Source organism: Mchenga conophoros, linkage group LG22, assembly GCF_057382185.1.
Source record: "Mchenga conophoros isolate Kocher_MC1m ecotype Shallow Benthic linkage group LG22, M_conophoros_male_GT1.1, whole genome shotgun sequence".
In the NCBI taxonomy this organism is placed as follows: Eukaryota; Metazoa; Chordata; class Actinopteri; order Cichliformes; family Cichlidae; genus Mchenga; species Mchenga conophoros.
The window spans coordinates 18,122,409-18,146,723 of NC_140546.1; the positions used below are offsets into that span (position 1 = coordinate 18,122,409).

The window sequence follows — 24,315 nt, forward strand, 5'->3', positions numbered from 1 at the left end:
AGTAAAAAAAACACTTGGAGCTTTAAACAAATCTGTGGATGCTTGTTAAAGAAGTCTACTTAAAACTATTAAAAAACAAACAAAGCTTCACTGTAACATTTAACTTGGGCATCCCCGCGTGGTACTGAAACCGTCATCAACAGTCGACACAGAGCCGAGCAGGTCCACAACGCGAGGAATGAAAATAGAAGCGAAAGTTGCCTTGGGATTGTAATTTAGACGTCTAACTTTTAATTTAGTTTGTTTATCTGAAGGCTTGTAGGGTCGTGTGTGCCTGCTGGCTGAACAGCACCATGTTTATCTCCTCGCAGAGCTCAGCACCCTCCTTCAGAGATTTTACCCTCGTCATGGTGAGTGACGGACGAAAATAATCCTCCCATCAGTTCCTGCTTCATGCTTTCATATGAGACTCGTGTAATCACCAGGGAAAAACAAAAGCTTCACTTCTGTGATTTTCATCCAAGAAACTGGCTGTGTATAAAAATACCTTTAATTCCTACACGTGTAATGCAAAAGTCCTGTTAAACCCCTTGGATTCAAGCTGGGTGTTTGCGCCACGGTTACAGCCTTATTGTCCACTGTGGAGGGACGCAGAGGCACAGTCTTGAGCCAGCCCTTATTTCTTTGTATTTTCAGAGCAGTCTTTTTGTGTGTCAAGCCACTAAATATTTACCTGTGAATCATTCAAGCTCATAAAAGACACCTAACTCAAGGGATGAATGAATGACACATGACACTACGCGCACCCTGTCACGATAATGCATGGCAACGTTTATTCCCATTGTTTTAGTTACATCTATGGAAAATGTTAAAGAATAATAGTACAAATTTGTTTTTGCCTGCTGTATTTCCATGTATGTTTGAACAATTTGTTGCACCTGTTTTCCATTGTTATTGCAAAATATAAAGAAATAAGGGGTGACTTTAAACTTGCACAGTGCAATAAAACTACCAAAAAAAATGCAACTGTCCTAAAACTTGAAAAAAACTTAGAGGCCTAGTAAAAACTGGACCTCTCTAACGCATGTTTTTCTTTATCAGATGTTTTGCACAACTAAAATGTGCTCAGGAAAAGGAAAAAGTGATTAAAACGATTCTCGCCTTCTCTTTACTTTTGTTACTTCTCTCCCTCTTTCCTCCTCCAGCCTGCGGTGGCTGTAGGTAACGTGGGTCAGCTGGCCGTGGATCTCATCGTGTCCACTCTGAACATGAGTAGGGTGGGCCACATACACACTGACTGTCTCATCCCGATGGCCGGGAACAACCCGTATGCCAGCAGCAAAGAAGATGGCGAGGAGCTGCACACTCCTGCTGAAGGTACAGTTGGGTCACTGCTGGTGCCTGTCTAACACAGAGATGTCGACATTTCTGATCAGAAATTAAAAACAAAAACAAAACGACTCAGAAATGTTCCCTTCAAGTCTACTGTCTCTTTACTGCTGTGCGCTGGGATGTCCGCTATCCCAACTGTGATCTTCTGGTTGTTTTTAATCAGCACTGTCTTATTAGTTGACATTAGTCCTGTTGTTGTCAACCATCAGTCAGGTGATCAGCAGTTTTGTCTGCAGCTGCTGTGAAGTCAAAAGAAAAGTAACCCTCTGTAATCCACAGTTTACGCAGCAGCAGAACTGAAGCTGGCGGTCCTTCAGATCAGAGCACCAATTCTTCAGGTAACAATCAGTCATCAGTATGACGTCAGTTCATTCTCTGAGTTCCTTTCATACTGTATGCCTATTGTTGTTTTCTTTTGTTCTACCTTTGTTTAAACTGCAGTCAAAGACCAAAAAGTTTCGTCAGCTGCTCGTGTCCTGGATCAAATCCAGCGGCTTCTCCAGGACTGTCGTCCTCTCCAGCAGCCACGCCTACCAGAGAGATGACCAGCAGCTGCAGGGGTAAGTACGACGCCATCGCCTTATTTCTTCACTTTTGCATTTTTCAATCATGTCTGCTCAACAAACACGTGTCTCTGCTAGCACTCCTTTGAGGTACCTGGTCACGCCGTCCCTGCTGAAAGGGAGCGCGGACGCTTTGAAGGAGCTGGGCTGGAGGGAAATGGAGCGAGTCCCGGCCTTCCCCGGACTCACAGACAGAAACACGGAACCACGACTCTGCATCCCCGGAGGAGGCATCACCAAAGGACTTTACACAGACAGGTAGAGACAGGAGACCTGCAGGTAGACAAAAGATCATCAAAAACACAGGGAGCTGGTTTTAAAATGATTTTTATTTTTGTGTGTAAGAGCATGGGTCACTGTTACAGTTTAATAATTATTCCAATATAAATCACAATAAAGGTGTGTTCAGACACTTTTTCAGTATGTTGAAACGCCTCAGTAAGACTTCCTTGTTAATATTATTTGTGTTTGTGTGATCACGTGTGCTGCACAGTTGCAAAGAGGACCTCCCGCTGGCTGTGCTGCTGCTCTTCTGTTCAGAAGGTGACAACATCCCCGATGCCTTCGCTCTGGCGAACCACCTCAACGACTGGCTCCATCTGCTGGACGATAATGTAAGTGACACCACGGCGCAGCATTAAAGCAACCTAAAGTTTCAGAGGAGTGGTAATGTCACTGTGAGGAGAATCATTGCTCTCCAATTCTCCTTTCAGAGCAAACAGCCCAACAAATGGAAGATCCCGACTTCCTGGAGTCTCCTGTTTGGAAACGGCATCCCGCCTGCACTGTTCTGATATGTATAGTGTTTTAGTTTTTTACCCTCTATAATTTGTGTTTAATGCAAGACGTTTGCTCCACATATTGTCGTTTTCAGACCTCAGCAAACTCTCGACTGGGGTCAAACCCGGTGACTGATGGCAGCGCTGACATATAGAAAGATGGAAATTGCCCACATAAATCTCCTCCGTCTTGGAAATGTATCTTAAATAACTCAAACATAACAAAATAAAATGTACAAATACAGGATGTGACCCAAACATTCACTTCTGGACTGCTATTTCCTGGTTTAAAAAAATGTTTTTCTAATAAAACGTTGCTACAGGAATGTGGTGTGAATTCATCTTGATTGTGGATCACTGGATTAAGCCTCCACCCACTTAACTGAAAGTGGTTGGCCAGGCTCCATGCTGTATTCCTGGCAGTCCCACCTCTCTGTAATTTGATTCTTTTCTACAACCTATAATGGTAACAACAGCACAACGCTCCGATTCAAGCCATTTTGCGGTTTTCCTTTCAGTCTGAATCATTTTCTGTGTGTAGACCACTTGTGGGAAAGGAATGTCCTGCTGACAGCAGAGATTTTTTTAAGGGAGAGCAATAAAATAAAGTCCTGGATCTGAATAATTTGAAAGAAACAAGTAAATTTGAACTGAGGACATTAAATAAAATGGTGTATAAGCAGTTGAGGATTCCTAGTATAGTTTTGTATCTTGGATTTGTTTTCAGTTTCATTTTCACACTTTTGTTTGCTCATTTCAGTTCAGTTTTTACTGCTAATGATTTTTCAAGTTATTACTTTTAATTATATCTTTTTAAATTAATATGGGGGTATTCATCAGGGGCAGATTTAAGGAGTTCAAAGCATTTTTTGTAATAAAAGCACTCTACTAAGTGCCATTTAGGCATAAATAAGTTATTAAATATGTACACACAAGCCACTTAATGTTTATTTGATAGGCATAATTGACCACATTGAAGAAGAGGAAAAAATAATATTGTTTTGGTTATTTTTTTGTTAGGGTACAAAAGATACTCACCTGTTTCTGTAGTTATACCTTTTCAATTGCTCTAATAATCGAATCAATCAATCACACGGCAGCAACTCAGTGCATTTAAGCATGTAGACATGCTTGAGATGACATGCTAAAGTTCAAAACAAGCCTCAGAATGAGGAAGAAAAATCATTTAAGCCACTGGTGAATGTGGTGTGGTTGTTTGACGTGCTGGTCAGAGTATTTCACAAACTGCTGATCTGCTGGGAGTTTCCCACATAGCCATCTCCAGAGTTTCCAGAGAATGGTCTGAAAAGGATAAAATATCCAGTGATTTTCTGGATACCTTGTTGGTGTCAGAGGAGAAGCAGAGGACTGCTTTGAGCTGACAGGAAATCAGTAGTAACTCAGAATTACTGGTTACAAATGAGATATGCAGAAGTGCAAACCACGCTGGGTGCCACTCCAGTCAGCCAAGAACAGGAAACTGAGGCTTCAAAACTAAACAATAGAATAAATTTGGAAGTATATTTCCTGGTCTGATGAATCTGCTGCAACAATGAGACAGTCAAAACTGTCCTGTCATCAGCAGTTCAGACTGCTTCTGGTGCTGACCACGCCCACTTCCAAGTCTTGTTTTTATTAGTCGTCCCATTTCTTAAGCAAGAAGCTGCATTTTGTTTTCTATATAGTTTTAATTCAGGTTTTTAATTCAAATATTTTAATACTGATAATATTTCTTATCCTAAATTTTAGGATTCTCTCACATCCTGAAATTAGATAGAAGATTATAAGATGCCACGGAAGTAAACCAACAAAATACAACATAGAATAAAATTTGAACACAATAAATTGTTCATGGACAAACACAACTATTTTAAACTGGGTTTTTTCTGTTGTATAGCTCTTACTATATTTACTGGGTCTCAGCATTTACAACCACTGTGGGCAACAACCTACATACTGCTAGTTTAGCTTAGTATGAAAACTAAAGGAAAAACTGACAAAAATCTATCCTCCTGCTACTAAAAATGTTTAGTTTTACATCTTGAACACCAAATCATCATAAAATTACATTTAAAAAATGACTAAATATAATTTTATGGATGGTTATGTGTCTTTGTAATCTTCGTTTAGCTTACAACTGATAATTTTAGCTAACCAAATACTAATTCTTCCAATTTATCCAACTTCTTTTCATCCAAAAGAAGACATATATTATTGTTTTAATATTATTATTATTATTGTTATATTTCATTAATATAGCACCAAACCAACAGGTTTGTAGATAAATAACCACAGAAGAACAGTTTGTATGTAAACTAGATGATACCAGTTTTAATTACAGATTACACTCTAAAAAACAAAAACAAACTTAAGACAATTTGTTTCAAAAGGAGAACAAGTCAGCTTTAAATCAGCTTTCTACTTTATCCAGGTGTGTAACATAAGCTTTCGTCCTTTTTTCTTCTTCTTTTGGTATTCAGGGTTTCCTTTACAAGCAAAAATATGTCATTTTGTACACATCTCTCTTAAAAAAAAAAGAAGAACACTATGTACATCATGGAAACATTACATGTCACTGAATTTCTCACATGGGAGCGAGACAGTGTGTTTCATTCAGCCGGCCCCACATCACCTGAAAAACTTCAAGTAATTTATTATAAAAAATAGAACATTTTTTACTTTTGCCTCTGAAAAAATGTTTTTTACCCTTTTCCAAAAATACACATATAAACAGCATTACAAATTGGCAATGCATAGCCCCTATTTTCAGTCTGAATTTCATGAATGTAAATGAGCGTAAAAGAATGAGAAAGCTGCAAAATAATATTATTAATGCCAAAAAAGAGAGCGAGAGAAAGAAAAAAATCTTTTGACTCCGGAAGCAGCATTGACAGTTTAAGGTTGAGGTGTGGCCAGAGGGGTAAAGCGCTGGTGTGCTTGTCTTTAAACGAATGTCAAAGTGTCCACTGTAAACAATGAGGATGAGAGATCGGAAAGGTGAGCCGGAGGTGGACGTGATGTGTTCCTGATGGTAGAAGAAACAGAAATGTTGGCTCTAACTAATGATGATAGGCCGGTATGCAAGGAAAAAAAAAGACACACAAGCAATGAAAAGGAAAAGGAGCGCTAGCTGAGGACATGGAGGTGAGGAAGATTGGGAGAGAGCTGGAGTTCCCTGCCGATGTTGGCTTTGCTGCCAGAGTTGTGGCTACAGGTGGAGGTGGTTAGTAGTCGCTGGTTTTCGCCCTGTGAAAAGAAAATAAAGAAAAATAAGTTCCTGTCAAACTCAAAAAAACTTTTTTCTGTCGGTCAGTGAAGCTTAAGAGTGATCAAAGGAAGCCGTGCTACGAAAAATCCCGTTAGTATCTTAGGCTTGGCCGAGCTGCCGTGATGAAACCGCAGAAAGCAGGAATCTAAAGATCACTTTGATCACATCAACATCAGACCAACTATCAGAGCAGCAAAAGCAGCTGTTATGCTTAATAAAACTCGTCACACTCACAGGGGGTTTCCTGCATACAAAAATCCCCCCCAAAAGAAAAAGATCACCACAACTGTTTATTTGTTTATGGCCAGCAATACCATAGTAACCTTTTGTAACTTGAGGTCTTTGTCTCAACCAATCATATTTATGTACCCTCCAAAGGCTCGATGAGAGCCAGGAAAACCCCCGAGTGGTTCAGAAGCTTTCAGCTGAAACACGAAAATGTTTCGTTATTTTAAAGCGTCCAAAGACATCCCTGTTTCGTTCTTTGCTTTTAGGACTAGCTTTTAGATACCAATATGATATTTCAGTGCCCAGTGTTTGTTTTAAAAGGCCAACCTCCAACAGTATCCAGCTGCTGAAGTTGCTCGTGTTTCGACTGCTGGTGTGGTTTGCCCTGTGCTGCTGATGATGCGTACACTTGGCTGTGGTACTGTATGAATCTGTGCTTCTGTGGGGAACGTTACCAACACACTACTGAAGTTCAGGTATACAGAAATGCTACAGTGTAGTACCCAGCCGCACCCAGAGTACAGTAAAGGTAAGGAGTCTGTTAATTCAAGTCTATCATGCTCGAGTAAATTCTATTTCAACAAACAATGGCAGTGATTTTTATTGCACTTTCTGGAGGGTGCCAGAAATTCCTCTAGGCAGGAAAAGCCCTGCACACAACTGTAGTATGTAGTCATAGAGTCAAAGTGAGCTACCAAACCAGCTCCTCCAGTTCCAACGTGCAAGGGTAAAGACGTAGTGTAATCACAACCAACAATGGTATGTTACGGATACAGCCAAGCTTTTCCCCACATCTCAGAGAAATGTTCAATATTTTTGTAAAGTAAAGCAAAAGTTGCCCTCTCCATTAGATCTAATGATCAGTGCTAAAATGAAGAACGTAGATGACTGCTGTAGAGCTGGAGTCGGGCCTGAAATTACACTTACATTAACTCTGACTGCTTTAATAACACATCAAACTACATGTGTGTAGTTTCAGCCTCTTCCGTTTTGAGGTCTGGGACTGTTGGTTGGATAGAAGTAAACACTGAAGCGCTTTACGTAACTTACAGGCACTTCAACTATTTCCAGACACACAAGCAAAGAAAAAAGAAAAGAAAAGAAAACGATCTAAAAATTAGTTGTTAGTTGAGCAACAGGAAGTGTTTTTGATCTTCCAGCCTGTTTAAGTAAGAAAAGCTGCTGATTTAATATTCAAACTTTATAAAGTCCAAAACACAATTGATGCACTTCACAATACACAAATCCACTAGGAAAACAGACACAATAAAGTCCTCAAGATAGAAAAAACATGCAGCAAATCCAGACATATCCACTCATTATTTTAAAAAGTTAAGCCAAAGCAGATGTTCTTTAAACCTGCATTCTTTCTATGTGGGGGGCAACTGTTTAGGGAGGCTTTCCGAATTCAACAAGATTATTTTAATATATTTTACTGTCTGCATTAAGTTAGAAGAAAAAGGATCACAAATCAGGGTACGCCTTAGCAGAGCCACAGGCAGCTGCAATCAGCTGTGTACTCTTTAGACTGTTTTTTAATTATCATCCTGAAAATACATCAATATATCTTTGAACTCTTTGATTTGTGTGTTTGAGATGCACTTCTGGCTGCTTCCTCTCACAAATGTTACAATGACACAGGTGAGGTTCCAGAAGTAAAAATCCCATTCATGTTCTCCAGGAGGATTTTTGATTATGGGCCATAAAACCAAAAAAACAAAACTAGCCTACCCACAATCTTAAATTGAATCGGCAACGTCTGTGATTGGTGGAGGCTGGTGTTACCGTGGCAATGTTTAAATCTGCAGATTGCTTAGTGGGAAGAAAGTTCAGAAACTGCAAGAGCTGTCACTGCAATCGGGAACAAAGAACTGTACCATACACACAACTACACTATCCTTTACTAAACACAAACACACACACACACACACACACACACACACACACACACACACACACACACACACACACAGACATATATATATACACACACACACACACACACACACACACACACACACACACACACACACACACACACACACACACACAACACTATTATTTTACAGCAATACAGAAATGAAAAGAATTCAGTTTGATTAGGTTTTGCACTATTGGGACGAGTAATTTCTTCACCATTAATTGTGTACCCAGTAATGCACCTTTTTTCTTTTGTTTTCCTTTAATTTTGTGATCCCAAACAAAGATTTTTATGGTCATGCTTTACCTCATGGGTTGTTTGGCTTTGATCAAGGCCTAAAACTCTCAGTATGAGGATTTTAGGAAAAGTAAATAGAGAAAATGAATGGGGAAATTCACATCTGGAACCAGAGCCTTTTTAAAAAAAAAAGCTTTTCTGGTGTTTCACTGCTACTTTGGCAGTGCTGCTTATTTTGTGTGTTAGCCAGCAAATAGCTTAAAATGAGCTTTGTGAAAACAGAAAGCAAACTGCTGTGAGCAGCTAAGACTGCTGATTTTTCAAAAGTTAGCGCTGACTGCATCTTGATGTGGCGTTTGATCCATAGAGGCGCACTTTCAGCTGCTTACAACAACCGAATATTTCAGAAATACATCGACTGACAAAACACCGAGTGGATTTCCGCTGGAGCACAGGTATCAAGATTTTAAAACTGAAGCTGTGGGCGTTTGACCATCAGTAGACTCAGCTGGGTTTTCAGTCAGACCCACTCCTCATTTGTCAGAACGGCAGGATGGAGGGCTTCATCAAAGGTCCAATCACTGATGTATTTTTCTATAACTGCCAAGGGACAATCTATGCTTCTGCCTTCTCTTTCCAGGCCTCCTTCCTTGCATGACTTTTATTTTCAAAGCAGAGGTTGTTGATTAATCTTTCGTACGCCCACTTTCTTGACAGGGTTTACTGCAGAGATAAAACGCTGACGGCAAATTCAAATATATGATGCATAATAATAATTAGCATTTTGCATTGTTCCAACCGAACCTGACATTTCAGAGTTTTGAAAACCAACAACCACAAATGTACTCACACTCGCGCAGCATGCTAGAGTGCAGCCAAAATTAACAACTCCAAAACCACAAGAGCCAAGCAAATCATCAAAGGAAGAACAAAACCCCAAGAGAAAACACAGCAATACACACTTACATACACACACCTGCACACACGCAAACACACAGACCTCCATGTACAAGAGTGGGTGTTCTTTCTTTTGTTTTTTTTTTTAAAGCTGCGGGTAAATTTCGTCCGTTAAACGCGCTCTCCGTGGTTGTCGTTGCTGCCTCAGAGGGGGGTAAAGATACACCGCCCCCCGCCGGACAGCCGAGCTCTTGTCATGTGCAGCAAATGCAGCCCAAACTGTCCAGGAGAACCACAACAACAGTGTAAGATCTTCACAGAAATGGCGCCGTTTTGCCTGTATTACTGGAACAACGCTGACATGTCACACAACAAAGGCTGCCTTCTCAGAAGTGATTCAGTGAGAAGCAGTTTTTTTTTTTCTCTTGAGGTGCACTGTCATCAGAAATAAGGTGTCAACCTGTGCCTTCATGAGAACGTAAGCTGTGTGTCAGCTGGCTAGGCTAGAGGAGTCGATGCATAAGAATTATGAGAAACAGAAACAGAAAATTATAAAAGCTAAAAAAAATGAAGTTTCAAGACCGACTTGGGGTAACTTCTGCTATTAGAGGTTTAAGTCACACACTGGGAAAGCCTGTGTATCCCTTAAAGTAAATTAAAGTGTAGCTGAAAAATGACTTGTATCCTCTTGTATTTGACATCGTAACAGTGGTCAAATAAAAATTCTTCTCCGCTGTCTACAAGAAAATAAAGACCTAAGAGAGTGCAAAATCATTCGATGCCTCAATTTATGCATTTTAACACCTCGCTTACTGCTAAAGCCATTTATTAAATACAACACAGTGGTGTACCTGACTTCCATTGGGGTAATTAACCCCAATGGACTACCTAAATTTGCCCACGTTGATTATTTTTTACACACATATGTAACGCTTGGCAGTCCAAATTTCAGCAGGTACTGACATGGTGCATGAAAAATCATCCCAGAGAACACCAACTTGATGATTTGACTATAAAAAACAAAAAAGAGAGTAAAAAGTGGTTTAAACCAAAACTTTAATCACCTTTTTCTCTTCCTCTCAGAGTCATTTGTCCTGGACTTGCTTTGGGGTGTCTTGGCTGTGCTCGATTTGGAGATGCTGTCTTCCCTGCGTCGTTTTCTGCGTAGAAAGGAGGAACGCAGGTAAACAGTTGTTTAGTAACAACGGTATTTTTTAATTTTTTTTTACACATGTAGCCTGTAGCCAAGTCCAAATGACACCAAACAGAGACGGTATAGTTTAACATTTTGTCATCAGTTTTTACTCCTGGTTTTATAGATTCTAGTTTTTCTCAGATTTGTTTCCAGAGTGGATTTTCTCATTTCAGTTTGGTTCTCATTAGAATCAGTGTAAGTTTCAGTATTTTCAGTTATTATAATGTGGGAAGTAATTGCCTGGGATAGAATAAAGAAGTCAGACCAGTTTTAAAACACACTTTATAATGACAATCGGCTGTGCTGACAAATGTGACCAAACTGAAAAAGTCTAAAACTAAAGATGTTTCCTCTAAGTTTGCCATTTAAAATTTAAGTACAAAGTGTCATTTCAGTTAATTTCATTGTTTTGTTTGGTTTTTTAATCCCAGTTTAATTTTTTCTTCTATTTTTTATGGGTTTCATCGGATTCACTTTACATCTATCCTCACTCTGACATTCATACTTTGTTAGAAGTTGAACCAGTAATAGGTCAATCAGCTGATTATTGGCTGATAATCTACACACGCTTTTTGTTTATCAGACTCACTGTACTGACTGTGCTGTGCTGCCATCGAGCTCCTGCTCCTTGCAGGGAGACTGTGCAGGCGCTTTGCCGTCCTGTCTGTAGTCCCCTCCGTCCTCCTGCTGGCTGCCATTGTGCCGCTCCGTCGGACACCTGGCCTGTGGCTGAGGTGCAGGGGGAGACTCTGATAGCGGCTCCTGATCTTCCTTGGATAATTCCCGCCACTGATTCTACACGGAAAGATTGACAGCAAACAGGATGGGAACAGCAGTACTTTTTTCCAGTGACAAAACATTCTGTGTGTTTCCACTCTGTAAAATGACATTGTGCAACAAAAGTATATAGAGCAGGTTAGGTTTATGAGGTTAAATACGTAAATACAACGCAGAGCGCCTGGTGCTGCATGTAAAGGACTGTCTCAGATAGCATTTTTCAAGGATAAGGATTCAAAGACAATACAATGTAAAATCTGTCTACCTTTTAGGACTCTCAAAAGAAAACAAAACCTAAATTTTAAGAAGAATTTGGTAGTGTGTATCGCAGTCTTCTGAACCTATTAGCTCTGAATACATTACTGCTGTGTCCTTGTCTGCTCTTGTCTTCATCTCCACAATAATTGCTGAAGACAGAGAGCAAAGACGGAAACAGTTATTTTGTAAGTAAAGACTAAAAGTTGACTTTGTATTCAGTTTGTAGCAGTGTTGGGGTAATGTATTACACATTTATTGTTAGTTAACTACTCCCTCGAGGGAGTAATTAGTTACACTACACGTTACATGGCAATCGCCATGGTGATTCTACTGTAGAAACATCAACAGGGAGTAATGGAGGGTATAGTCTGACTGCTCAACACTTCCTTTGTTACGTGTTGAAGATCAGGCTCTGGGTGCTGGGCTGAGGACTGCATGCACTCAGCTTTAACATCACTCTGAGTCTTGCCTAGCTTAGCATTTGCATGCTGTCTGTGCAGATGTTTGCAAAGAGTCAAAGTTGTATTGTATTAGCATATATTGTATTAGCAGTATAATACAATTGTTTCCATCCTGGACGCAGTTTGCGCTTTACAATTGCACACTCGCCCTTTTGCGCAACAAAAAATTTATGTTTACTACTTCAACAAGTGCGCAGGAAGCAAAAAGCAATAATTTTCTTGGGAACACATTGCACCCAGCAGGATCATAGTGATGCACACCAACCAAATCAGTGTGGCCATAATGTGGCTCCCTTACTGACAAATATAGTTCCCTTGATTTACAACTTGGGGATTTTGTAGATAAATAATATTCCTTCCATATAAAGTAAACAGATACCATGCGTTTGATTTATATTTACTGCTATACTTGTGTTTATCTATGTGTCCTAGAAAAGCTCAGACTCAACACACAGTCTGAGTTTAAATGGAAGAACAGAATACCAATGTTTTAGTTATCATTTTCTTGCATTGTAATTCACACTGGGCTTATTATAATACTTTGTTTGAGCCTTCAGATCTCAAGTTGTCAGCCTGGCTTTCCAATCCCCAAATATTCCACCATCTCTCTTTGACTAATTCACAAAGTAAGCCCCCAGTAAAATATGAAAATATTTCGCAGTCTGCTGATTCTAAATCTTTTTCAGAAAAAAATAACTCCTGCTAAAAAAGTGGGACTACACACAGGCCTCCAATTTTACACACGAACAACGGATTGAGAAAGAAAGTCACCTAATTGTTTTTTATTTTTTTATTCCTGTCTGGAACAGCTACCTGTACAGATGAGTCTCCCATGATAAACTTTGCCCCTTCAAGGACAGCCATGTATGAGAATCGCAGCTGATCAGGAGTCTGAATCAGGCCCATTCGGTATTTCCTCATGTTCAGCAGGATGCTTTTGATGTCTACTGATGAGGGGTCTTTCCTCTTGTCCATCTAGAAGATACAGCAATAATACACATTTCCATTAACCAGAAGGAAATCCCAAATCTCTTTATGTTAACCCATGTTTTCAAAGGGAAATCCAAATCAATTTAATCTCCATTATTTTTTCATCTACAGCATAAACTTGTAAATAACCTGAATGTTTGAGTCTGTATTTTTAAGTTAATCCTGTATTTATTCAAAGCACTGTCTGTTTTGGAAGGCTATAGTGAGTAAACTCTCACATAAAATAAGGACAGTGAATGGTTAACTACAGTACAACATTATCACTCTGGAAGCCTGCCAGATTCTGTCAATGAAACACAAACACAGTGACAGCTTGCCAGCTGGTTTAGAGGAAAAAGGAGCTTTCTGACATTTCCCGACAGGCTTTATTTCCAGGATGTTATATAAACTATCAAAACCTGCCTCTAAAGCTACACCTTACTGTGCTCTTTTAGGAGGAAGGGCAAGCAAAGACAGCCATAATTTCAGTGTAGAAGTTTTAAAAATATTTTTGTACCCTTACACTGCGTTTTCTCAAAATGCAAAACTGTGTTGTATTTGGAGTGTGGGATAAACGTAAATGTACTTCACTTTTATTTTTTCGGCATTTTTTCTCTTATATCTATGTGCTTAAGGTGCGTCAGTCAGACATTCAAACACAATTATTTTCATATTCAAGCGCCAATAGATTCATTACGAAAGTTACTGAGCTCATGCCATTTCTTAACATAAAGTGCACATACAAATGTCAAATAATAACTTGTGTGTTAATCTTTAAAATAAGCACAGGTCAAAGAGGGCAAACCTCGCCCAGGGCAGCGCACCCTCTGGGCAGTATTTACATTTAAGAGAACAGTATTGTATTTTGTGTATATATATTTTGTTTTTGTTTTCTTTGTCCTTTTTCAACGTAAATAAGAAAATGTGTAGTACATTGAAAATAACAGATTCTGAGGTCAACTCGAAGGAAAGGCATATGTGAAATGTAAAAGTGAGGTCAAAAGTCAAACCTGACACAATTAAACTTCGATCCAAACTATAAAGTGATTTTTAAAATCCCCATGTATCAGTTTCATTTCTTAAATGTTGCCAATACAAACAAAGGCAGCAGAATTTAAGGAGAGTTTTAAACACAAAAGATCTTTTATGGCGGTTTGACCTTATTTCACCTTGAAGAAGAGGACAGAGGTCCAAAGTAACCATATACTTAGAATCCCCATATAGCACTGCCTCTATGTTGTCAATACAAACAATGGCAGTAAGAAACACATTTTAAAATATCTCTATATAGCATTATTATCTCTTTGACCTTTAGCTCAATCTGTTGACTGTGAAGGAAAGATCAGAGGTCAAATGTGGCATGATATGATAAATCTTTCTATATACCATACTTTCTATATGTTGACAATACACTGCAAGCTTCTAAGACTTGTAGCTTCTAAGTTATAAAGCTTTTTTAGTAATTTTCGACCATTAAATCAATATGTTGACCCTGAAGACATTGGTGGATGTAAGCCAAATTTTAATGGACCATTAACATGACCCCACTCTACACCCCTACAAAGTTTTATCAAAATTCATTCAAAGCTTTTCAAGCTATTGTGCTTACAGGCAGAATGACACACACGCAAACACTACTACAAAAATAATCTCCTTGGTGGAGGTAGCAAAAATACATGAAACGCATTCAGTCGGAGCTTGCGTAGAACAAAGACCCAGGACTTACCAGGACCAGGCATGTGTCAACTAGTGAAAACGTCCCTGAGCGTCCGATTCCAGCGCTACAGTGCACCACAGCTGGTCCTTGATCTGTGCCCAGTGCTCCAGATTCCCGCACCTTAAAGAGGAAGTTTAGGAAGGAAGCCGGGGACTCGGGGACACCAAAATCGGGCCACGTTGTGTAATGAAAGTGGTAGAGCTCCCTTTTCTCCCCTGTCTGTGAAAGGAGATAAAGCAGGGCTCACTAGCAGTTAAACTCTAAAACTTTGCTCTATGTGTATTTACACTTTCAGTTGTCTTTATCAGTGCTGACTGGGGTAACTGGAGGTTACTTCAGTTTAAGAACTGGACTTGGCAAACAAGTCAGCAACAACACTTTCAGTTTCTTTTTGTTGAATAAACCTGCTCCTGAAAAAACACCAATCCAGCAAAATAAACTTGGCTGTAAATTTCCATTAAGAAAGAGAGCAGTCTGATACGTTTTAAACAAATGGCAAATGCACAAAGTACAGCGTAAAATCAAATCATTTAATTTTGAGTTTCTGTAATCCTCCAGCTACTTGTTTCATCATATTTAAAATGAGCGCCAAAAGGAGTTTTGGCGCTTTGTTTGCGTGGGAGAAAAGCTTTGTAAAAATCTGATAAAAAAACAAAACATAATAATAATATGTGTCATTAGTGAATAAGGGCAAATCTTTGGTGTGAAACCTCTAAATTTTACTTCTCCTTCGCCACCTTTTGCTGGTAATTCCCCACACTGAGTAATGCTGTGGCCTACTTGAATGTTCTGCAGCTCCAGCCTTCTGGTGGTGTAGTAAGACTTGGTGTCTTCTGACAGCAGTGTGACCAAGAAGCGTGTGTCTCTGAAGGCCATCTCCCTTTCCTCTGCTGTGGGCCAGTACTGGGCACACTTTTCCTATCACATGAGAGGAAACACACACATTAAAAGGAGAAGTAGAAGCGGCTATTCAGGGACGCTGAATAATAACTTTACACACATTGCAGTCAAATATCTTCTTAATTCTACCCGGTGACACTGACGCTAACGTCACATGACACAAAACATGTATAACTCTGCGTAAAAAAAAGTATTTGTGTACTTCCTTCCTGTAGACGTTTATGTCAGTTAGTCCCTGCCAAATGTAAAGCCTTGTTCAATTCCAATTCAGCAAGTCTAAGTTTATCACTCAACTTTGCCAATCTACAGAGAAGATCCTTGTGAGTTTAAAAATATCTGTTGATTAGGTGCTCTGTATCTTTCATTTCAAAGAAAACCGGCACAGAGTGATTCTCATGACCCAGCAGGATCCACTTCAGCTGCTTTACGGAGAAACAGAGAGGTCACAGCTGCTCTGCACGACAGACTTTTAGTGTGCGTGTTTAATCTGAACATTGCAGGATCACTGGAGTTAGAGGAGTTGAGAGGTTTGGCTGCATCCCAGATCCACTCAATACATCTGTGTGTGAACACACTGTCAAAACACTGAATTCCAGTAATCCTGCTGACAGGAGGAGGGCGAGAGTACATACAGATTAAGCCTCTAAAATTTATAAACCCACATTTTTTCACGTTTCATGTTGCAGCTCTGCATCCAGACAAAAAACAAACAAACAAAAACACAAAAACACATTTCTCCCACTCAAATGGAGCTTTTCCAAAATGGCTTTTGCAGTGTGTAAATATAAGGATGCCAGGTTATTGTTTCAGTGTGTGCAGAGTAACACAAGCGTGTCGAAAAAGACAACTTAAGCCATCCTTGCGAGGTCTGTCGGCCAGTGTTGTAAGAAAAACAAATTCCTTCAGGTTTCATGCCAGTATAGGCAAAAAAAACACAGTAGAGCTGTTATCAGATAATGTTGTGATTATGAAAAAAAGGGGCTTAATATCACATTGTGACATCTCAGGAATGCTGGTTTGGAAAATAAAAACAAAAGATTGCATTTTCAGCCAGATTTAAAATCGCTACAGAAAAGGACGATACTAAGATGTGTAAGGAACCGACCCTGTTGAGTAAACAGCTGTCTGTGAGGCCTCAGTTGGGGGGTTGAGATTATCCATCGCCATCACCGACTGCCTCTTTTTACCAAATGTTGGCTTTTTGTTGCCAAGGAGGTCACGTGATGCTTAGGTCTGTCCATTTGTTTGTTTCCCTGTTTATTAACAGGATTACTTAAAGCTTAGTGAAGGATTTGAATGAAAATATTTACCAGAGAGTGTGGGCCTGGGCCAGCTTAAAAGTAATTAACAACTGAAGTCAAGTCAAGACTTGGATGTGGGAATTTCTCTACTGTTGTGATGAGACGAGGGAAAATTGAACCCTTTGCAAATACACATCAAACCGAAACACTGTGAGACCTCGCTGTGAAGTTCTTAGGAAAACGTCATTGGATCCATGGATGCAGTCATGATTATTGGATATTTCATCGTGGATGTAAATGTGGTGTGTTACTTGACATCTGACCATTTAAAAAGTTTAATATGAGCACTAAAAAGTGCTTAAATTATTTCACACTACCAGCAAGCAAGTAAGTGTGCGTGTGTGTGTGTGTGTGGCTGAAGATAAAACAGTCGATCTCTTGACAAGTTTTTCTGTGGTCTATTTGATATTTCTGCAAATTTCTGTGTGTGGGTGCACACAGTCGAATAACAGAAGTCATACCAGAGAGTGTAATCTGTATCTGCTGTACTCTACACTCACCGAGCCTTTCTCTATGACTCTGTTGAGCATGATGACTGCTTTGGTCTTTTGCTCCCAGATCATGAGCCAAAAGTGACCACAGGTGTTCCTGAGGGGGCCCTGTGGACAAAATAAATAAATAAATAAACAGAAAAACAAACAAACGCTTCAATCAGTTACACAGCTGGAAGAGTGGGAGGTCCACAAAACAAATTCATGTGATGTCTATGCTTTGAACAATAACATCAGATCCACTCAATATATTAGCCATGCAACACACAGAGGTTGGTCTCTAATCTTATGGTCAGCATGCCGCAGAGATTTGCCGCATGACAGCAAGAGTTAAAGATCAAAACTGCTAAAGGTTACCATGTGGCTGAGCTGAGTAAATTATTGGTGGGCTGAAAACCATCAAAATGTCAAAGGTCTTTCATGAGTCTCTTAAAAGTCTGCCTTTATGTTCAGAATACATAAGACAGAGGTACAGTAGTCAGTAGTCTCTGCTGCATTCCTGCTAAACAGAAATAAAAAATACAAGTGCTTAAACATTAAGATGACCGGCTCATTTCTTTGATATTAAAAAAACCCTGCTCCTTCACATCAGGACCTCTCCAACATTAGACACATTCAAAACTCTTTGAAAACTCTTTTTTATTCTTCAGCATTTCAATCATAATGAGTTTCAATTTATGATGCCTTTTTTTCAAACTCTGTTGATAATTTTACAGCACTTTGTTTTTAAATGTGCTACAGGAATTAACTTGACCTCACGAGCCATTTCTCTGGAGTTATGCTGAGGAACATTTTACGCGGTCTTCAGTCGTCAGCCACAGAGAAGCCCATCATCACAGCCAAGAAAACATAACATACGGGATTAAAAAGAAAGAAAATTAAAGGATTAAAAGTTTTAAAAAAAAATCATCATCACATTTATTGATGTGGAAAGTAACTGCTGCAATTTTGGTTATAGTTTTAAATGTGTAATGATTGCTTTGTGTAACTACTTTCAGCTGACTCTGATCAGACTAGTGGGATGCTGTAACATTTTAACAAACCACAGATGACTCATCTCCAAAGAAGCAATACAAGAAAACAAAAAGTGTGAAAAAAAATAACCCACTGGATGTTATGGATGACTGACAGAACTCAAGTGTGTAAGACTAGACTAAAAAATGTTGTTAGTCAACATCTCAAAAATATCCTCCGGCCCAACTCTTTACAATCTGTTACTGAAGTGAGAAACACGCGATACAGGGTTGTCGTGTTTAATCGTGAAAACGCTCAGTAGCTTTAAATTAGCGAGGTAGCAGTCAGTGCATGGTGAGCAGAATCATAAATAAAGAGTCTTATCAGCCCGGGCTGTTTAACTGTGGTGATGACCGTTGAAGTCATTTGTCCTTTCATTTCCTGAAGACTTGAAAATATTCAAATCTGTGTAGGAAGAATGCACGTCTGGTTAAGAACCAATGGTAAAGGTTTTGGTTTCATACAACGTTTTGCACCAACTGAAACCCGTCACATGATCACCACAACTCTTGTGGCATGAATTCCTGACTCTTAAAGAGAGAATTTCAGCTGATATTTGTAATAACTGTGTCCTCAAAATGTCAACAACTATTAGTCACGCCAGATAACGTAGCAATAAAAAGAATTTCAAAGGCTAATTATGTGAAAACACCCTTTAATTCTTTTCAAGAAGCAATAAAAGATCAGTGTTCCTTCTGATAAATAAAACTCTGTTAACGTGAGTGTTTCACAGCTTCTAGCCTACCTCTCTTCTCTCGCTTCACAAACTTGTGGTATTTCTTAGGTTTCAAATGACTTTTATCTTAATGTCATTATATAATATGTTGTTGCAGTCATTCTGATTTAATTAGTAAAGGCTAAAAAAAAATCACTGACAGAGTTAGTGATATAAGGAAATATTTTCAACAAAACTGCAATTACAACCGGTGGTAGAGAGATTTAGACATCATTATCCGACAAGCAGCAACCCTGGCAGCCAGCCTGCAAGCTGGATGAGACGTGCTGCTTCCAAAAGCATCTCTGTATTTCAGCGATTGTTTTTAAACACGAAAGCTTCAGTTCATGTGTAATATCCACAGCTTATGATGTAACTAAATATATTTCCACAGTTTTCAGGATGTCTTTTGCCATATCTTGTTCTTTGAGTTACTAGCAAACACACAACCACAGAAGATATACTGACCACACCGAGTATAATTAATATATACCATATCTTAGTGTTATATTAATATCTTATACAAACTGCCATGCTAATACAAAGTCCTGAATTTAAATATAAAGGATGAGAGAGGTCATGACAGTGTTGGTAAACATCTATTAGCACAATATTGATACAATAAGCACTACTGGACTTTCATGACGTTGAATTTAAATTGGCCATAACGTCAATGACACAGTAGCTCATCCGTCACAATCCTTTACAACTCACAAAAAAATGTGACCTTGACTTTCAGCACAGTTTAAGTGAAGAGCTATTAGATAATCACCACGCGCATATTTTATTTCACTAAAATATGACAAAAACTCAGAGGAATAGTGGTTCTTGTGAACTGTGTTAGAGACGGCCACAGTTCACAAGAACTTGCTGTGGCATTAGACACGGTCCTTTGGCTGGATGAGCAAAGCAAATTAAACTAAACAATAAAACTAACAACAAAAACATGTCTGAATTAGTAAAAGGAACAGAATTACTAAGAAGTATTTTTAAATCTGTGTAATGGACCTCAGAACCTGTGCAACCAGACATATGATAGCTCAGCTGCCTCAGTAACAACAATGTGGATTTTGATTAACTGTCTACTTCTGACTGCTAATCTCCATATCAGGAACAACTGAGCTAAAATAATAAATGAAGCCGCCACAGGTGTGCCATGTGTGTAAAGGATTTGAATAAGCACATATGGATCATTATGGAACTTCCTATGACCAGCTTTCCTCATATGGGGGGGTTTACTTTTTTAGCTATAATGCACCTTATACTTCACTCTGCTCAATAAAGTTCACCCTTTATATACCATCGGCTCAGTGGCCAGTCCATTTCACAGCCACTCTTTAACTGACTGTAATTCTGTCACTGTTTGTCCTACAGACAAAATTCAAACTGATCCGGAAGATAGAGAAAACCAACTTTATGGCAATATTTGATGTATCATGGCAACACAGTAGTATCTACAAGGTACTGTAGTCTGAATACAGACAGGGAAATCAGCTCTGCCTAGGTTTTACCATGTGTGCTTCACATTACCATAACTCATCAAACATTTTGGGATAGAGAGAAAATTCAAATGCCAGCTCAAAGATCAGAATTATTTTGTAGTTTTACAGCCACAGTAATTGGGGATTAAAGGGTCAAACACTGGTAACTGTATTGTCTTATGGTGTAAAACAAACCAAGTGTCCCCATAAGAAGAAAAAACAACTTTGTTTGGTGATGCTTCGTTTTTATACTGTCAGGTCCAATTAATCCAAAATAACTAGGAGAAATTAAAATTGTATTCTGAACAAGAGCTTTGGTCTCAGGAGGCGCTGGAAGCAAGAAGGACCACTTCAGTTTCTGTTTGTCAAACAGGGTTAGGTTACATTCAGAGGTAAGTCTCATTAATAACCTCTTACAAACAGGTCTATTCACGTCTGCCAAGTCAAGCCAGTAACCTGAATATTACAAAAAAAATCCTAATGTTCCCACTTTAATGCAGACTTTAACTCTTTGCTTCTTCTTTGATGTGAGAATGGGGGTAAAAGTGTGAGTCGATATCTCTAAACAGGTCGCCCTTAGTCAAATTCTCACCTGGAAGTTCGTTTTCTTGTGATAACAGATTGAGTTACTCAGCTCAGGGATTTGCTGTGCCGTGTTATGTCTATTTCCACATGCAAATAACTCTGTCTAACAGCAAATGAAACATCCAACCTGCTTTATTTATTTTGAGCTCTTTTAGTTTGGGTTTTGTGGATTTTTAGAAATTGGAGGCTGAGGTTAAATAACAAACCGGGTGGTAATTGTACACAGGTTAACATAATAAATAATTATGAGGAGAAGAAGGGCATATGCAGAAACTATTATGCAAACTAGCCACATGTACACAGTTTGATAAGAACTGGGGGGAAAAGCCACATTCATATAAATATTACAGAACTAAAAGTGTATATAGAGAGATATTTTAGGGCCTAAATAATCAGTCAGTGTTAATAAATAATGGACTACATGGACCTAAAAGCAAGATCCTTAACACTCTGGTGTCCAAACTACATGACCGATTTAAGATGACCTAGCATCTTAACCTTATCCTCACCGAGTCTAAGGTTTCAACTTGTGTCAAAAGCGCAGACTTCAAACTAAAAACATGACAGAGCAGTAAAGTATGTTTTAGTTTGAGGCATCTAAGTCCTACTGCACAAAAACAGATTGAAGCCAACAAAATAACCATGATTATGTTGTCTATCTTGTGGACCCATGTTGTGGAAGCTTATTAAACACTTTATGATGCGCTAATGATACTGTTAAACTACGTAAAATAGTACATACAAAAGCAAAACGTGTTCTGAATCACATTCAGCGTTATATTTTGAACATCTCAACAGATATTTGGGATTCAGGTATTTGCTTTAGTTTGATACAATTCCAAGCACCATTTGTGGGGCAGGATTAGGGTTAGGAGATAGCACATATAATGACTTAGACCTCAGAGGGTTAACCATGGTGTAGAACTCCTTGGACTTGCCTGAGTCAGGATGTAACTCCTCTGGGCTTCCTCATTCACTACCAGACTTGCATTGATGTAGTCATTCTCTGTGTTCTTCAGCTTCACCCGACTGTGATCGACTGCAAGTGGGATAAGGGAAATGTTATTTTGGCATGGGCTGTGAATTGACAGGTAAACAGTCTGGCCTTTATACAAATGTTTACCTACATGGACTGACATCCCGATATCTGTTTCTGTTGCGATTCTCCGGATACTTTGCCACTTTGTAGGAACACTCGTGGGACTGGTTCCTGATTTCCTGGACAGCGGGAGTAAGGTTTAGCGACACAAAAGAAAAAGTAATGAAACAAATCACTACGTGTACCAAATTCAAGCGGTTACATTTTCAGTTCCGCCCCTCTCTGAGCATTTTCACTAGGCATATATTATCACATGAGAGCAATCAGAAAACCAGTTGGTTTACTCGTAAACACACGCGGTAACTTTCGGCAGTCATTACATATGAACTAAGAGCAGGATCTTCCCGGGGGGGAGAGCGGATTTAACAGTGTAAACAAGTCCGTAGCTATGTAATGTAGCTAATCGCTTCAACCATATGCACGGGCTTATGACATTGACTAAGCTTTCGGTAACATTAAAAGTAAAGTATGTCAGCGACTTCTAAAAATAACGCAAATCATGAAAATGAGCTACAAAGGAAATTATTTAGGAAAGACGGTTATAACTTTATAGTAAATGCATTCCGGACTGTTAGTTTTACTCCAATAAATGCGCGCTTTAAGTACTCACAATCCGCGTTAGCTTTGCGGTTGCTATGCTAACAGACTTACTGAGTAGAGTTTCTGCCACCGGCCCTCTGAATCTATCTCCTCAAACTTCTGGTCCATCTTCACCGTAGCCGTGCCAATCTGTTCCATAGCCGGTTGGGTTGGTTAACTTTTTGACTTTCTACCTCATTACTTTATTTAGGACAGAGAAACCTTTACCCGAACAGTGAACCCTTGCCCTCGCCGCGGAGCTCTCGCTGAGTGTTTGTCCGTTATCTCTCTGCCGCAGTTGTCATCCAAAAGTGAGAAAGGTGCGCATGCGCCACAGAGGTCCCTCCAGCGGTTAACGAATCAAATGCATCAAAGATGTTTAGCGAACAAACAAGATGTCAAACTCCAAGAAAACTTTGTCTGAAGGACTAGTTTACAGTATACATCCACGGAGTTCTATCTAATTTCATATTAAAAATGCACTGGTGCGCATTTTTTAAGCTTTTTTTTTTTAACCATGCTCCCTTTTATAAGTTGTCTGTTGTGTGTACGTGTGTGTGTGTTGGTGTGTGTGTGTTTTACATTAGTATTTTGTAAATTATTAGAATATCTCTATGCCACTAAAGCTTCATTCAGTATCTATTGCTCTGATGGCAAATAATCCGTTTTATTACCTCTATCAAATAAATTAAAAGCCTGGCAGGCAAATAAAGATTGCTTGGGGGGCCGGGAAGGGGGGGGGGGGGTATTTATTAAAGTATTTAAAACTAAAACATTTTAACAATGATTCAAAAAGCAAATGTATCTTTGACATAGATACATTGTTATTACATTATGTAATTGGAAAATAACAGTGTTCACACTTTTAGAAAGCAATACATTTTTAAAGTTTCAGCATAAAGTCATTTTCATTTAAGCAAATATGTCGGCTGAACTGCTAATTAAAGAAAATATCTAATAATACAATTACATGGCAGCAACTTAGTGCATTTAGACTATAACTGGTCATAGTGTAATGGGGTGGGGATATTGTTTTGCACACTATGGACCCTTTACTACTAACTAAGTACTGCTTAAAGACCACAGCCTATCTGAGCACAGGGTACCCATCATTTGATTGCTGCTTCCAACATGATAGCATACCATGTCACAAAGCTCAAACTGGTTTGTTGAACATCACAGTGAGTTCACTGTACTCAAATGGCCTCCACAGTCACCAGATCCCAATCCAATAGAGCACCTTTGGGAAGTGTTGGAATGGGAGAATTAATAATATAATATTTTGTCAATATGGATCAAACACTCTGAGGAATGTTTTCAGCACCTTGTTGGATCTAGGCCAAAGAAAATGAAGGTAATTTTGAAGGCAAAAGGAGTACTAATGAATGGCGTTTTAGCAATGAGTTATTACAGCAGAGTTATTTTTCTTCATATATTACACCAATGACAGAAAACAAAAACAACACAACAATTACAAGTTTCTGTTAAATAAAACAAAACTCCCAGGAGGACAAAGTACACTTGGGTAACCTGACTCTTGTTAGTCAA

At 39.0% G+C, this 24,315-nt stretch overlaps 2 protein-coding genes across 3 annotated transcripts; one reads left to right on the forward strand and one right to left on the reverse strand.

The window, feature by feature from the left end:
* Positions 1-129: 129 nt before the first annotated feature.
* On the forward strand, positions 130-3,000 carry psmg2 (proteasome (prosome, macropain) assembly chaperone 2). The gene is made up of 7 exons (XM_085261960.1): positions 130-350; positions 1,146-1,317; positions 1,612-1,670; positions 1,774-1,892; positions 1,974-2,153; positions 2,389-2,509; positions 2,609-3,000. The coding sequence occupies exons 1-7, from the start codon at positions 294-296 to the stop codon at positions 2,687-2,689; spliced, it is 789 nt and encodes a 262-aa protein (XP_085118086.1). The 5' UTR covers positions 130-293; the 3' UTR covers positions 2,690-3,000.
* Positions 3,001-4,977: 1,977 nt separating this feature from the next.
* On the reverse strand, positions 4,978-23,062 carry ptpn2b (protein tyrosine phosphatase non-receptor type 2b). 2 transcript variants are annotated; one of them, XM_085262162.1, is made up of 10 exons: positions 22,840-23,062; positions 22,217-22,307; positions 22,028-22,128; positions 17,304-17,402; positions 15,383-15,520; positions 14,612-14,821; positions 12,730-12,891; positions 11,019-11,215; positions 10,290-10,385; positions 4,978-5,920 (listed from the first exon to the last, which is right to left on the reverse strand). In XM_085262162.1, exons 1-10 carry the CDS (start codon positions 22,924-22,926, stop codon positions 5,899-5,901), a joined length of 1,203 nt encoding a protein of 400 aa, XP_085118288.1. In that variant the 5' UTR covers positions 22,927-23,062; the 3' UTR covers positions 4,978-5,898. The 2 variants fall into 2 exon arrangements, with proteins under 2 accessions (XP_085118288.1, XP_085118287.1); XM_085262161.1 differs by having other exon boundaries at positions 11,010-11,215.
* Positions 23,063-24,315: the final 1,253 nt, after the last annotated feature.